We start from the raw sequence: 15,787 nt of genomic DNA on the forward strand, positions 1-15,787 counted from the left end.
TGGCTGCACGCCATATTCCTCCTTTTTTTGCTCTTTTTGGAGGGGGGCGCAGCGGTTGCCGAGACCCCATGCTCTTCCCCAGGGGATTTAAATGAAACGCCGGAGGGATCGCGTGAGGCCTCTACGACTTCCCTTACCTTGTCTACGGCGCTACGTCGCCATGGCAACGCGGAGTCAAATGATGCCGAAGACGAAGTAATGAGGGGAGCGCGAGCAGGGAGGGGGAGCACAGCGGGGAAGGTTTGCGCGCCTCTGCTCGCATCTTTTGCTAGTAGAAATGCCAGCAAAGAAATGAAGTGAAGAAACAGAGAACTTCCCAAATGCCAAGTGCGGAGGTTCTGGCCCACTGCCAGAACCGATCGGGTCTTTAAATACCCGGAACCACGCGGGGGGCTACGTAACATTAAAGTACAGTACACTCCTCATGATAATAAAACGTAATGGATCCGTCCCAGGCTCCTCCATTTCATACACATGATTAGCGTGGTTCCTTCACAGTTGGCAGTGTGTCACAGAACCATGAAAACACATCCTGTGTAGCACTGCAGCGGGAGGAACCGGAGCCAAGACACATTCTCAGTACAGTCCCCAGCCAAAAACACCGAGCTGCTAGGAGGCCATCTCAACTTGTATCTCTACTTATTACACTGCACGCACACGCATGTAATGTACTGTACTGTACAGTAGTAATGTAATAGCTGTGTGTAGCTCATCACCTAAACATTGCATCAGGGGTGCGCAATCCTTCTCCCCTGTGCCCCCCTGTCGGCTCTTCCCCCCCCCCCCTTACCTTGACCCCGGCGTTCTGACGTCATGACATCATGTTGATGTCACTCCGCCATAGCAACGTGATGCTGCGTCGCCAGAAGCCAGCCTGAGAGAAGCTAAGAGGCCTTCGCCGCACCCCCGACATTTAATTTAAATGCCTTCGGGAACAACACGGAGCCTCTGTAAGCGCCACACCCCTCGCTCACCCCCCCCCGAAATCTTGAGTCCCCCAGTTTGCGCACCCCTGATCTACATCATCAAGGGGGCTGGACAGTGTTCCATGCCTCCCCCTAGCCATCCAGGGGGTTGTAAAACCCGGCGTCATACCTTCAGCGCTGCGGGAAGACGCTGCAGACAGAGACAGGCTGCTGCAGACAGAGATGACTGCACAGCTCATCTATAGGCTTAGTATCATTTATCTCTCCACAGCTTATATCCCATCAAGTGAAGGCTTAATGCTGTGGGGTCCCATTTAGAAGCATGGACCCCACAGTGTTAACCCTCCAAAACCTCCCCCCAAAAATGTTCATGCTAGAAAAGGGTTGGGAAGCACCAACTCCTGTGCTCGTGCCTCTGAGTAACGCTGTTACAATGCGGGTAAGGAGACCTCGCTCGGACTACACATCTCAGCAGTAAGGATTCAGGTCGCACCTCATCATGTGTATGGCTTCTGGGTCTTTCGAGAAACTGAAGGCGTAGCCACTGGAAGTGGTTCCAAAATCGATCGCCACCACCACGAAGAAGCGAGGGCTTCTTATCGTCGTGCGCTCACTCCTCTGAAATACACAGCACACGCGAAGAGCCATTAAACATGCAGTCCCACAGGGCAATGTATATATATATTGTAGTGAAAGTGCTCCATCAAGAGAAAAGAAAGAAAATAATGCCAGAGACAGAGAGACAGACAGACAGAGACAGAGAGAGACAGACAGAGGCAGACAGACAGACGACAGACAGAGACAGACAGACAGAGAAACAGAAAAACAGAGAGACAGAAAACAGAGAGACAGAAAAACAGAGAGAGAAAAACAGAGAGACAGAAAAACAGAGACAGAAAAATAGAGAGACAGGCAGAAAAATAGAGAGAGAGACAGACAGAAAAATAGAGAGAGAGACAGACAGAAAAATAGAGAGAGAGACAGACAGAAAAACAGAGAGAGAGACAGACAGAAAAACATAGAGACAGACAGAGAGATACACAGAGACAGACAGATATACAACAGCACAAAAGCTAATTAGTAATACGTAAATAACTTAAATTAAAATGAGTTTGAAAAAAATTAATTGAATAAATATTCTAAGAATTGCCACCAATAATTAACCACATTAATGTATTATTTTGCGTGTCCTTATTTTTGCTTCCAATAAATCACATTTTATTATTAATTTAGTTGAATAGATTTTAAATGACATCAAAACTAAAGTAGGAAGCAAATCTAGTGCAGGATCTACATGATATTAATCACATGTGAAATCCCCCCCCGCGTGCCAGTGATCCTCTATCGCGAGTGGTACGATGGGAATATACAGTAGCCTACGTCATGGCCAACCCCTTATATTTACCAGTGTCAGAGTTCATGCCCCAAAGTCCTTGGCTACAGACCCAATTTGAGCTTTTTATCAGTCAGTAGCCAATGTTTGTGATATACTGTATGTTGACAAACGTAACAATTCTCAATGGGCCGAGTATCTGAACTGCAGAAGGGATAGCACCGCTGTGTTTAACGCCTGTTAGTATTACACTGGACATCATTAATATCCCCTGCTGTACGAGTACAATTCAACGTAAAGCTTCTCTCTCTGAGACGGGGTGACGCTTGCTTACCGGTGACTGGGACGGGGTGAGAGGTGCAATGTTACAACTCTCATTCTGGAGGCTTGGCGAGTTTGGTGGCGAGGGAGTGCAGGAACGGTCCATATTGGTACCTGGGAGAAATAAATAGGACAGCGTCACTGCCTGCGGTAACACTATATAGATATGCTTTCATGAATTATATATACAGTATATGGCTTTTCCACGCAGCACCCCTAAAGTAGTCATTACAAATCTCACTCACATGTAGTGTTCACACATTGTAGGATATGCTTATCTACTCATAGCTTTAACCACTGGGAAAACCAACATCCCACCATATGTGTATGAAGTAGTCTTTGGGCCTCCCAGTAATATTCACTGATTGTCAACTTAAACCAGGGAGGGCCAACTCCTGTCCTCAAGGGCCACCAGAAGGGCAGGTTTTAAGGATATCCCTGCTTCTGCACAGGTGGCTCAATCAGTGGCTCAATGTATGACTAAGCCACCTGTGCTGAAGCAAGAATATCCTTTAAACCTGACCTGTTGGTGGCCCTTGAGGACTGGAGTTGCCAACCCCAGACTTGAACCATGCCTCTTGCTCATGCAAAATGGTAAACAGATGCCCAGCAGTTAATACGCAGTCAGTTTAAAGCATGGCTTCAACAGCTCAATAAGTACCTGCGCCGACTAAAGCCGCGTCCATTGTGAGCATGCGCGCGCCTGTAGCTGGAGCGATTTGTGTTCTAGGGGTAGTCGCGACGGGGAGGCGTGTTGGGGGACGCGGCCGTGACATCACGGAGCTGGTTCGCCCTCATTGGGTGAACCAGCTCACGTGACCCGGCCGTCGTGCGACAGAAACACATTTACTTGTCTGCTCATGGATTGCGAGCGTCGGCGCTTCTCGTCGCGCGTGCTCTATGGCCGGCCTCATGGAGTCACAGCATTTTGATCGCGGTAACCATGGACGCGGCATAAGACTGTAAGGCCGGCTGACACAAAGAACAAACTTCCAAAAACGACCAATTTGTCACTTGATGTTGGAGCCACTTTCCGATTATTAAATGGCCACGAGACGTGGCTCTCGGAGACCCCCATCCCTCATTCCTATTCATCCTCTTGTAACCACTTTATTGGCGTGAAGTTGCAGAAACACATCAATGTTTGCTTTTGCCGCAGTGATGAGGGAGTTACTTGTAATTGTACAATTATTATACTGTTCCGGCCTGGACAAGTTACCCAATGGCCACGTATCAGCTGCCTCACTCCAAGTCAGTTTAACATTTCCATTCATCCATAAATATGTCTACTCTATGCAGGACTTATAAAGATAAATGTTCCACGAGTGTCACAAAAAAAAAAATGCAGATCCTCTGCATTTTATTCACGGGTTTTTATTGAGCTATATTTCTCGAGTCCTCATTTTACAACTATCATATCAGTGGGAGGAAATGACAGTCATATTTCCCTAACCCTGTTCATTTAATGTAACCATGTATTTGTCATCATCATAACTCTGTGCCCAGGACATACTGGAAAACGAGACGTAACTCTCAATGCAATAAATAAATATCCCGAAGTGCTGCATCATTAAAAAAGTAGGTTAATTATATATGTATATATATATTTACTTTCAGAGGTTTATTCACCAAGATTCAAAGCTTTAACATATCATTAATGATTGTTACCTCTCACTGTGCTCAATTAAATAACCATGACTGATTTATTGATGATGTTGCATCTTAGAGAATAGATACCAAAACAATAATATACCTTTATTGATTAGTTTATCTTGCCCTTTCATTGTTTTTCCCTCAACGCCTCGAGACATGAAAGTCTTGAGAGTGAATATACAAAGTTGAACCACATACCAAAGGTATAAAGTATTAGCTCATTGTCATGCTCATTCTTTATGTATATGGTAGTATGCTCAGGAGCTGGAGATCTCTAAAATGAAATGCTGCTTTAAGTTGAACCATTGGCTTCATGTCCCAGATGTGTGTGTGTGTGTGTGTGTGTGTGTGTGTGTGTGTGGGGGGGGGGGGGGGGTAAAGCTATGCTGATGGTTTTACTGGCACAGAAAATACCAACTAATTGTACAAAGTCCAGTGATTTCTTTCCTGGGACATGTTTATTTTTAAGTGCATTCACATTAGAGCCTGAACCATTGGGTTATCGACCATCAGATAAAAACAGATTCATGCTTTAAACCCCCCACCCCCCACTCATTCAACTGATTGATCACCCCTAAAGTGCCTTTCTGATGCATCACCCATAAACAAATAAATTAAGCTGCAATCGCCTCGCTGCAAATGTGAAATATGAACTGTGCCAGAGTATCATTTGTCAGGAGATTTGAAGGCAAGCCACAGCCTTTTAAACACACGCAAAAGTGCATCCGCCTTCCTGACACAGGTCTCCCAAGCCTGCTCCAATCTCTGGTACATCATGCAGCGATGTGTATCATCCTACAAGTATGTCGCACAAAGAAAAAGGCGCTCTGCTTCTATACCAAGCTTGTTAATCCTGGTTTTAAAACTGGATGCCAATCATGGTCCGTGAATACTGGTTAAAGTGGTACTGGGAGGGATGGAGTTCTTTTATTTTACAAACCCATGGTACCACAGATTTTTTTTACATTTTTATTTCCATGTATACAGTCCCACTTCTTTTCCTTTAGAGTTGAGAGAATTTTCTGCCGCTGGAAAAGGGAGAAGATGGGTGGGTTCAAGAATCAATATTGTGTCTGGTAATTTGTCGGCCAAACCCCTCCAATAAACAGCACACAAATCACTCATTGACACAAGACACTGAAACAGTCCAAAGGGAAATGCCTTGAACTGTTCAGAACGCATTTGTAAGTATCAAGTTAATAACAAAATGTGCTGTTTTTGAGCTAGATACTGTACTTTGTGTAAACAGCACATAGTAAGAGAGTCTGGGGTAGGTCACATATAAAGGAGACCCTGACCAAATTAGGGGGACGGAGCATAACCCTTGGGTTGAGGGGTCATGGAGTGATGCGCTGGGGAGGGGAGGGGAGGACTTGGATATTTAAGAGATAAAAGAAGGTGCAGTATGGTTAAAGGTGTTGGTATTACATTTGTCAGTTGGAGAGGTGCGGACTGGTAAGTTTTGCCCTGGTGGTTGATATGAAGAAATGGGAGGGGCCAAAGAAGTGGTGTAGCTAGACATGGGCGGGCCCCGTCCAAATTTTTTTTTCAGGGTCCCATTAATATTAATACGGACTGTAATTTTTTTCTCCCTCCCCCATCCTCTCCCTGATCCTCTCTCTCATCATCCCTCTTCATCGTCAGCTCCCCGCCAATGGCTCCCCACCCCCCTCTCTCTCTCCCCCCCTCAGCTCTCTCCCCCAGCACTCTCTCCCACTAACCTCTCTCTCTCCCCCTCAGCTCTCCCTCAGCTCTCTCTCTCTCCCCCCCACTCAGCTCTCTCTCTCTCCCATGCCTACCTTTGGCAGGAGGAGATGATCAGAGGAGCAGGCGGCATAGCAGCTGTGGCAGCAGACACCGGAAGTAAGAAATACTTCTGGATCAGACTGCTGGAGGGCGCTCCTCCCCTGCCTTGCTGATTCCTCTACCGGCTTGTTTTTCCTTTAACATGGGGGCAGCCGCATACCATCTCTTCCCGCCTGTTTCTACAGGGGTGGAGAGGATCGGGCCCCCCAAGAGAGCGGGCCCCCAGCTTTGCCCAGGCTACAGCTATGCCCCATGTCCAAAGCATGTGCTCCTGGTGGGACTACTTGCTGATAAAGTCAAGGAGATTGAGGTTTACTGTATGTGTAATCCCCTTTAGGGATTACCGTAGGGTGTAAGGGTTTAAAGGATTTGAAGGAGTTAGATATTGAACACCTACCCCCTAAGATAGTTTGTTGCAAAGTCACCAGACAAGGGGACTGGCCACACCCTGCTTCTTGAACATGCTGGATGGGTCACCTGGTCTAGGGTGCTCAGCAGAAGCCTAACCCCACCCTTTTTCTGCCTAGAGACAGGGAGTGAGAGAGAGAGAGGTTATAAATAGGAGGGGAGAGTAACTCCACCCTCAGATCCCTGGAGGAGTGACAGTGGAGGGTCTCACCTGCATATATAACAATGTAAATAAGTAGCATAGGGTAGGCATCCCCTTCTTTGTTTTACAGATAGGGAAGTGCCCTTCGAAGTAAGACTCCTTAGAATGAGAGAAGCAGAGCAGTAAAGGCTAGTCAGAGGGGAGAACTGTGTCCCTGGGGGGTTACCCACATAGTAGACCTGGGACAGCATGGACAATGTAAGGAATCCACATCTCAGTTTACTTACAGACCTGTGCAGTCCTGGAACACTCCCCCTGAAATCTACTGCAGCTGTGCAAGCTATTACTGCAGCCCCAGCCTGGGTTCAGTCATTAGAGCAATGCTATCACACGCCCCTTCTGCTATTGTTTCGCTGACCTTTAAATACAGCATTCCCCACAATGCTTCTCTGCCGAGCATAATCCTTCTTGGATGTTACCAAGTGTTCTGCCACAAGCCCCTGGCTTGTTCTCTCTCGTTACTAACTCTGTTATTGTCCTTGTTCATGTTCCTGGTTCCTGGTTCCTGGGCCTGCTGCTTTCTCTCCATTGCAGAGGCCGTGTCCTGGTTCCTGTGCTGAAGAGGTGGATCCCCAGCGTTTCCTTCAGCTCCCTGTTTTCTAAGGCCTGCTACCTTTCCCATAGCAGAGGCCTGCCGACTAAGTCCTGAAGCCTGCTGCTCTCTCTCCTTGCAGAGGCCTGCCTTGCACTTCTGTGCTGAAGAACTGGTTTACCAGTGCTGCCAGGCGGTGTGCCCACTCCGGTCAACCTTCTCCTTGCTGAGACTGGTACCATGGGCCACGGTCGCCACCCGCGCAGAACCCGCTCCTGCCCTGCAGCTATTACGCTGAAGCGGGACCTACTTGACTACCTGTTGCCGAAACTCCACCTGGATAACGTTCTCCCTGATGTCTCCAATCCTGACCCTGGCTCGTCCACTGACTATGCTGCCTTCTCCAGTCCCGACCCTGCTACGTACGACTACAAACTGTGCATTTCAGATCTGACTACGTGGTCTCAGGTCAGTGATTATATAACCCACCTCAGCCCTGTGGTCCGGTCCTGGTTTGTGGCGAGCACAACCATGACAGACAAGCAGTAACTTGGAGCGAACATCCCCAGGGAATAATGAGTGGGGCACACTTAAAAGGATCTACCCCTGGCACCCCAGCACTGAGGCATTCATATGGGATGGAGAGGGCACAGAGCAGAAATAAAGTCCTCTTTAGTCAAAAGAAGGGAGAGTAGCCCAAGGCATAGGGTGACCATTCGTCCCGTTTTGCCGGGACAGCCCCGTTTTTTTGTGCCCTGTCCCAGTTGCTGGTCCGTCCCAGAAATATCCCGTTTTTTGGCCCAGGTCCCGGTATGCGGCGAGGCGGCGGCGGTGAGGAGATGCGGGAGCAGGTACATTTTTTCTATGGAAAATGAATGCAGAGCCAGTAGAATGAATGGATGCCAGGGGCGGGGCTTAGCATGCCGCCCGGGCCGCTGGGGATTGGCTGCAGGTCAGCGAAAGCGGGGGCGGGGCTTCCACTTCTTTCTACAGAGGCGAGCACACAGTGAGTGGTGTGTGTTTCACTTCCCGCTCCTCTGTCGGCTGCGCGGTGTCCCGCCCCCCCCCCTCTGCCCCGGCCATCTGCCTAGGGTGATAGGAGGTGGTAGCGTGGGTGCACCCGCCGGGTGTGGGGGGGAGTGGTGTTGTCCCTTTGCCCCCTTTGCCTCCTGTCTCCCTTTGCCTCCTGTCCCCCCTTTGCGGCTTTGCCTCCTGGCACTCCCTTCCCCCCTCCGGGCCCTCCCCTTGGCGCGTGGGTGGTCAGTTGTGGTGCGCGGTCGCTGCCGCTGGCTAGCGGGCGGTGAGTGCAGGGGGAGGCGGGAAGCTGCCTACTCGAATCGCTGGCCTTCCCTCCCCCCCGCCCCCCAGTCACTCACATCTGTTTCTGCCTCTGCTCTCCAACTCCTGTGTGTGTATGTGTGTATCTATCAGTGTGTGTGTGTATGTGTGTATCTATCAGTGTGTGTATGTGTGTATCTATCAGTGTGTGTGTGTGTGTGTGTGTCAATAGCTGTGTGTGTGTCACCGTCTCTCTCAGTCTCTGTCTCTCTCTCTCTCTCTCTCTCTGTCTGTCTGTCCCTCTCTCTCTCTGTCTGTCTGTCCCTCTCTCTCTCTGTCTGTCTGTCCCTCTCTCTCTCTGTCTGTCTGTCGGTCCCTCTCTCTCTGTCTGTCCCTCTCTCTGTCTGTCTGTCCATCTCTCTCTCTGTCTGTCTGTCCCTCTCTCTCTCTGTCTGTCCCTCTCTCTCTCTGTCTGTCTTTCTGTCCCTCTCTCTCTGTCTGTCTTTCTGTCCCTCTCTCTGTCTGTCTGTCCCTCTCTCTGTCTGTCTGTCTGTCTGTCCCTCTCTCTGTCTGTCTGTCTCTCTCTCTCTGTCTCTCTCTCTGTCTGTCTGTCCCTCTCTCTGTCCCTCTCTCTCTCTGTCTGTCTGTCCCTCTCTCTCTCTGTCTGTCTTTCCCTCTCTCTCTGTCTGTCTGTCTGACTGTCCCTCTCTCTCTCTGTCTGTCTGTCCGTCTCTGCCTGTCTGTCTGTCTGTCTGTCTCTCTCTCTCTCTCTCATCTTAACTGCCCTATACCTATACTGCTTTCTTCTAGATCTGACTCTCAAGTTTCACACGTAAGACCTCGGAAGACAGGAAGGGAACATTTCCCCTCTTGTATAGTACCTTGAGGGACTGCGGATTAGGTAAGATCCCAGACGGGATTGCTGCTTTAGAAATTGTGAAGAGGGGGCATCCTGACACTGGTTAATGGGTTCAGAATCATTCACATCTGGGTTTTTCCCCCCGATTAGTGTGGTGTACACACACACACACACACACTGTAGTACAATAAATAAACTTTGATGTAAAAAACTAATCCTGTTATTAGTTCTTACTAGAAATGTATTCAATTTCTTTTTTAAGGGGGATTTTTTGGTTGGGCGAGTAGATTTTTTTTTTTTTGGGAGGGGGGGTGGGGGGTGGGGGGTTGGGGGGAGCATGATTTCTGTTGGCAGCCCTGCTGTGGGAGAAGGTAGAGGAGAGAATGGGAAGAGGTATAATGAATAATACAGCATCAATGGTGATTCTATTAGATGAATATCATTATAATATTCATTTTTAGTAATGTAATTTGTTGTATTAATTAAAAAAAAATTGTGTCCCGGTTTTTCATTTTCAAAATCTGGTCACCCTACCAATGCAGGAACCCTGGAAGTAGTAGAATAAGAATGCCATGGGATGATGTACAAGTCAAGCAACTGTTCAAGAAATGTGTCTCTCCAGGAATGCCGTAATACATCTGGAGAAGAAGCTGCATTACCATGGGATATAAATAAAGACCACCCTGTTCATCACTGTAAAGTTCAAGGCACCCATCCTTTTTCCCATCAGCTGCATCACCAACTGCACGGACCCAGCACCCTGATAACACAATACACTCAGGAAGCCGAATACATAGACTATCCGATGTAAAGTCCCTAGGAGCCAGGCAGGGAGGGTTACATATGTTTAATAATAGGCAGCGGCCATTTGTACCCAACCAAGGCGCCTGTATTTATTTCGGTGGGTTGGAAAATGGAAGAGGCGAGTCAAGGGTACAAGGTTCATGCACGAGGAAACGTTAACAAAAGCCTGAACTTGATGAGTATAGTCCTCTTTCAACCCCAGATAATGTGTTACTACAGAAGTAAAGTCCTGTCGCAAAGGAGGGAGGATGAGTAGGTAGTGTCATACCCTTAATTGGACCAACAGGTAATTGATAAATTACAAGATTTTTAATCACACATGTTTCTTCATTAGATCTGATGGTACACTATCTTATTACCTACTCCATCTCGCTTATTTGCTACTTTACGGTCATATACATGTCTCCACAAACCTGCCTTTCCCTATTATCTCTTATTTATTTATAAAATGTTTTACCAGGAAGTAATACATTGAGAGTTACATCTCGTTTTCAAGTATGTCCTGGGCACAGAGTTATGATGACAGATACATGGTTACAAATACATAGTTACATTAAGTGAACAGTGTACAATGCTTCCACTGCAGCCAGGGATTCTGGGTAAGGACATACAAATGAGCACTCACAGGGTGTCACGGTTTGCTTCTTACCCATTTTAACATGGATCCCTTTGCATGTCATTACCCAGAATACCTTCCTGCAGTGGAAGAACTGTATGCAAAAAGACAAATCAGGAGAGGCAGGTGTGTGGACCTGTCTGGGACATGAGAATGTGCTCACAAGTGGTATTTTTATATGCTGCACACTGGTGGGGCGCTTTTGTCACTTTTTTTACTCACCAGAACTTACTTTGTGTCCGATAAAGGAACTAGAGCCATCTAGTCTCTAATAGAATAATAGCATCAAAAACGGCTTGTTTTTCAACAGAGAGAGATGGAAAAAAATATTTGTCCATAGCTGAATATGACACTATATGTTTTGCATTAAAGCTGGTCTCCTGCTGTTAATTATTATTAATGTGGTTGTGTTGAATTTTATAGTGTTTGGCTATATCAGAGGTGTAGCCATGTGTACAATTGGTGTACATATCTCCTTCATACTGGCAGTAATCCTGGTAAGAATGCAGGGTTGCCAGTAACAATCATGGAGGTTTGCCCTCACACCCTGGTGAGGTGTCATATGTACACAAGGGAAGTGACAACATGCTCTGTGTCCACTATTAGTGACACAAGAGGTGTGACTGTTTTCTGAGTCTATATAAGACACTGCACGGCCTAAAGTTAGTGGTTCAGTTCAGTCTGTGTTCTGACTGTTCAGGAGAGTCATGTGGAGGTCTGCAATAGTGTTACAGTGTCTGATGCAAGGGCTGTGAGTCTGTGCAGCTCAAAGCAGAGAGACAAGCTGGTGAATCTCCCTTAGGGGAGGGGTGGAGAGTAACTCTATTAGAGGAGAAGGAACCTTCCTAATGGAGTGCAGCAGAGAGATGAGCGGCTAAGCACGACCGCTGTGAGGGGCAGTCTGCGTGATGATGTCAATAAAGATGCCCAGTTTCACCAAACCCTTGCTGTGTATGTGTGGAGTCATTACAGAAGGAGGCACCACAGAGGAGTTCCTCATCAGACACCCCCCTGCGGCCGCAGAGATCCTGATGAGGTGGAGGCGCTGCATCAGATGTGAGTAGGACTCAATCCCACCACCTCAGATGCCTGTCATGCTGATATCCCCATACCAACCCAGTGGGAGACGCAGGAGTCCTGTAAGCCAGCAGGTGCACCACACACTATACCTACATGTAATGGGGCCAGTAGACCACAGGGGCCAATGTGAGATTGGGTGGGTTAGGAAAAAACGTTACAATTGGAGGCGCTGCTGAGATACCTATCAACAGGACAGGCTTTTGCTAGGCACACTAGGAAACAGGGAGAGTGTATGCTGCCAGTCAGTGCTGTGTATGGGATGGAGCCTAGGGGTAGTCAGGGGCCTGATGGATTTGTCAGCTCGCAAAGGACAACCTAGGATCCTGAGTGAGGTTAAGTGGGTCTGGAGACAGGGCTATAGCTGTTCTAGTCACCTTGAGGCAGCTAGTTGGTAGGATGCCTGAAGGAACAGCCTGTTAACGTGGTCAGGAATTCTGGAGAGGGTCTGCGCTAGGCTGGCCAACAGTAGGTAGATGCCCTAGTACTGCATGGGAGAAGCCAGAGTATTCTAGCCAGGAGCCAGGATACTTACCACAGAGCACAGACTGGAAGAAGGTGGACACAGCATACACAGAGAGAGTGAGCCTAGCCTGAGGTAGTGGAACATGAGTCAGACGTACATTAGATACACGTAGGTGGTGCACCATGGCATTCTTTATTGCATCGGAATGGCAGCTGCCCCGCAGAGAGGAGCTCCATGTGCGATAACAGTAACTACAAAGTAAAAATGGCGACCGGAAGAAGGGAAGATTCTCGCGGTGCGGAGAGTCCAAGATGGCGGACCGCGGCTGATGAAGGGAGCGCACGTGGTGTGCGTACCAAGGAAGAACAAGCTGCAGAAGGAACTTTTGCTAGCATGTTATGGAATGGCGCTAAGGCGGTGGCCGCGCCATTTTGGTCCTGCCTAGGACCTTGGGGTGCTACCCTGGAGGACATTGTTGGGGACATTGTGGTTGTGTGCGGAGAAAACGGAGAATCTGCTTGCCAGACGGTGAGCTACAACCAAAAATCTACCTCAGTTGCTTATGTGAATTGCCGTGTAAACCAAGATGGCGGCTCCCGCTGCCCTGGGAGACCGCGTGGGCCGAGTGCAGAAAATTCTGCAAATGCTAGAATTGCAAGAATTTGGCCGGGACTGGCGCCAAGCAGAGAACCCAACCCTGCTGGGGGGTATGGCACGAAAGCTGTGGCCACGCCCTCATGGACTGTGACAGGCTCAGAGCCAGTGCTGGGGCACCCAGTGAATCTGTGGGACCCTCCCCTAATATCCACCAGGGGGAGTGGTTTCCAATTGTGCCAAATGAGAGTGGAGCTGGCTGAGGGAGGAGTTAACAAACCGACCCCTGCCCTTCAGTTGCAAGGAGCTGGTGAACAGGCAAGGCCACTACAGAAAGTGTCCCCTGTAACCAGCGCTATTGGCAGAAAGGAAAAAGAGATGGACATCTCAGCTCACCCCTACTCGTTACCAGGAGGCTTCCTGGTAATCAAGGCGGGTGACACCGAAACGATAAGGTGCCTGTGCATGCAGTGCCGACTGCATGGTGGTGTAGCCAGCACAACGGCTAGGTGCCCCCAATGTGGCATCCACTGCCTATGGGCCGTGCAGCCCTTTGTGCCGGGACAGACCGTAGAGGTGGGAGCGGAAACAGCCAAGCTGACGGCTGAAGCCTCACCTAAAGTCAAGGAGGAGTAAGCTGATCCCGGAGAATGGGGATCGCTCCTGATGATAGCGACGGAGCCTAGAGAGAAAGGGTTCTGCAACCGCGGTGAGAACCTGTAACCTCACCGTCGGTCCCCTATGGGAGTGCCACTTCCCGAGTCGGAGTTCGGATCCTCGGATGAGGAGCAAGCGACCCCGACATCGGTGGTGATGCGCCTACCGTCAGACCACTACAGCGGTGCTGCAAAAGAACCAGCACTTACCTGTGTCGCTGCGGAGCTGAGTCTCGAGGCGCCGAGGTCGCCTGTGTGGAAACAACCGGAGCGGCAGAGTCCCACGGCCGAAGTGACTTCCAACGCGGGCAGCGGAGAAGATCCCATCCCGAGCCGAAGGAGCAGTGAGACACACCCTTACCCTCCACAGGCGCCGGTGGTGGCAACGGCGGAGGAAGACCTAGCCCAGGCCCGAGCAGAGCGGAGAGCTGAACCTTCACTTCCGGCGGCGGATGTCATTCTGGAGGAAGAAGTTCCGGTGGGGAGCCCAACCCAAGATGGCGGCGGTGAGTCCCGTGAGATAGATGACATCACATCCGGCGGACACAGCAGAGCGGGGTGGAAGATGGCCGCGTCCTGGCGACCGCCGTGCTGTGCCAGGTCGCCTGGGTCCGAGAAGAGCTTGCAGGCCCTGCAGAAGCCTGGGAATCATGAGACGGGTGAACCGGAATGCCAGTCCGATGGTACCGGTCAAGGTAGCGAGAAGCTGCGGGTCGTAGCCTCACGTCTGCCGACAGCGTTTCCCTATGCCCAACCCCCGGCCATAGTTAAGACACCTGTCCCTGTCACTTCCTCATCTGGGTCGCAGTCTAGACATGGGTTGTCTGGGGAATCACGGGCCACTTCCGAGGAACGGACTGGGGAGAACCTGGACTGGGGTGATTGCTTTACCTCCGATGAGGGATCGGGGAGGGAAATGCATAGGAGAAAGGAGTCGTCTTGTACTAGTGGGAGCAACATTATGATGGATGTAAAATGTAGGCCCAAACGTTTTGGGTCGAATTCTAGATCTACCGGTACTTCAGGGGTATCGTCTGGGGGGGGAGCCAGAAGACAGTGAGGGTACGGTAGCGGTACAAGAGAGTGTCAGGGAGAGAGAAACCAGGTGGTGGGCGCCCATGTTTGAGGGGTATGAGGCCTGGCTGGACCGTACGCGGTTCATACTACAATGAGATGGCATAGTGGGTTCCACTGATGACGATAGGGGATATAGTTCTGATGATGAGGAAAGATCAGACGAGGAGAATTGGGATACTGATAGTTCCATAGAGAATTGGGATCGTGAAGTATCCGATGAGAATTGGTATGATGATAGTTTACATCTCCAGGAGATGCCTTAAGGAAGTATATGGGCATGATCCTCTCAGTCCACTAGCATCCAGGCAGGAATTATGGGCTTATTGTGGGTGTCCAGTATGTCACCCAGAGTGTTATAGCATTGCTGCTCTAAACCCAGTGGACCATGCTGTGCGCAGTCCACCTTAAGAGGGTATGGTAGTACCAGTAATGGATACTCCAACAAGGAGTAATCCTGGTTGTTATACATCATCTAAAGTTAGGATGTTTTCTGATGATGTATGGTATGATAATGTATTTCTATAACTAATGTGTATTGTTGTGTTTTGCAGTGCTACTTGAAGGAAGGTTTCGCAAATTTAGATCCCAGCCGGGTCGTTGGGTTCCACCAGGGGGAGAATGTAGCCATGTGTAAAATTGGTGTACATATCTCCTTCATACTGGCAGTAATCCTGTAAGTATGCAGGGTTGTCAGTAACAATCATGGAGGTTTGCCCTCACACCCTGGTGAGGTGTCATATGTACACAAGGGAAGTGACAACATGCTCTGTGTCCACTGTTAGTGACAGGTGTGGCTGTTTTCTGAGTCTATATAAGACACTGCACGGCCTAAAGTTAGTTGTTCAGTTCAGTCTGTGTTCTGACTGTGTTCAGGAGAGTCATGTGGAGGTCTGCAACAGTGTTGTAGTGTCTGATGCAAGGGCTGTGAGTCTGTGCAGCTCAAAGCAGAAAGACAAGCTGGTGAATCTCCTTTAGGGGAGGGGTGGAGAGCAACTCTATTAGAGGAGAAGGAACCTTCCTAATGGAGTGCAGCAGAGAGATGAGCGGCTAAGCACGACCGCTGTGAGGGGCAGTCTGCGTGATGATGTCCATAAAGATGTGTGGAGTCATTACACAGAAGGAGGCACCACAGAGGAGGTCCTCATCAGACACATCCCACTGTGGCCGCAGAGATCCTGA

At 49.2% G+C, this 15,787-nt stretch overlaps 1 protein-coding gene across 2 annotated transcripts in view; it reads right to left on the reverse strand.

Annotated features, from left to right (window-relative positions):
* The window catches only part of HSPA12B (heat shock protein family A (Hsp70) member 12B), a 105,786-nt gene that overhangs the window by 41,636 nt on the left and 48,363 nt on the right, over positions 1–15,787 (reverse strand). For both annotated transcript variants that reach the window (XM_075572842.1, XM_075572834.1), the window contains 2 exons: positions 2,594–2,694; positions 1,420–1,544 (listed from right to left, as the gene is read on the reverse strand). In XM_075572842.1, coding sequence (XP_075428957.1) covers positions 1,420–1,544; positions 2,594–2,686 — 218 coding nt within the window. In that variant the 5' untranslated portion in view covers positions 2,687–2,694. The remainder of the gene's footprint in view (positions 1–1,419; positions 1,545–2,593; positions 2,695–15,787) is intronic.

This window comes from Ascaphus truei, chromosome 1 (assembly GCF_040206685.1).
Source record: "Ascaphus truei isolate aAscTru1 chromosome 1, aAscTru1.hap1, whole genome shotgun sequence".
Lineage (NCBI taxonomy): Eukaryota > Metazoa > Chordata > Amphibia > Anura > Ascaphidae > Ascaphus > Ascaphus truei.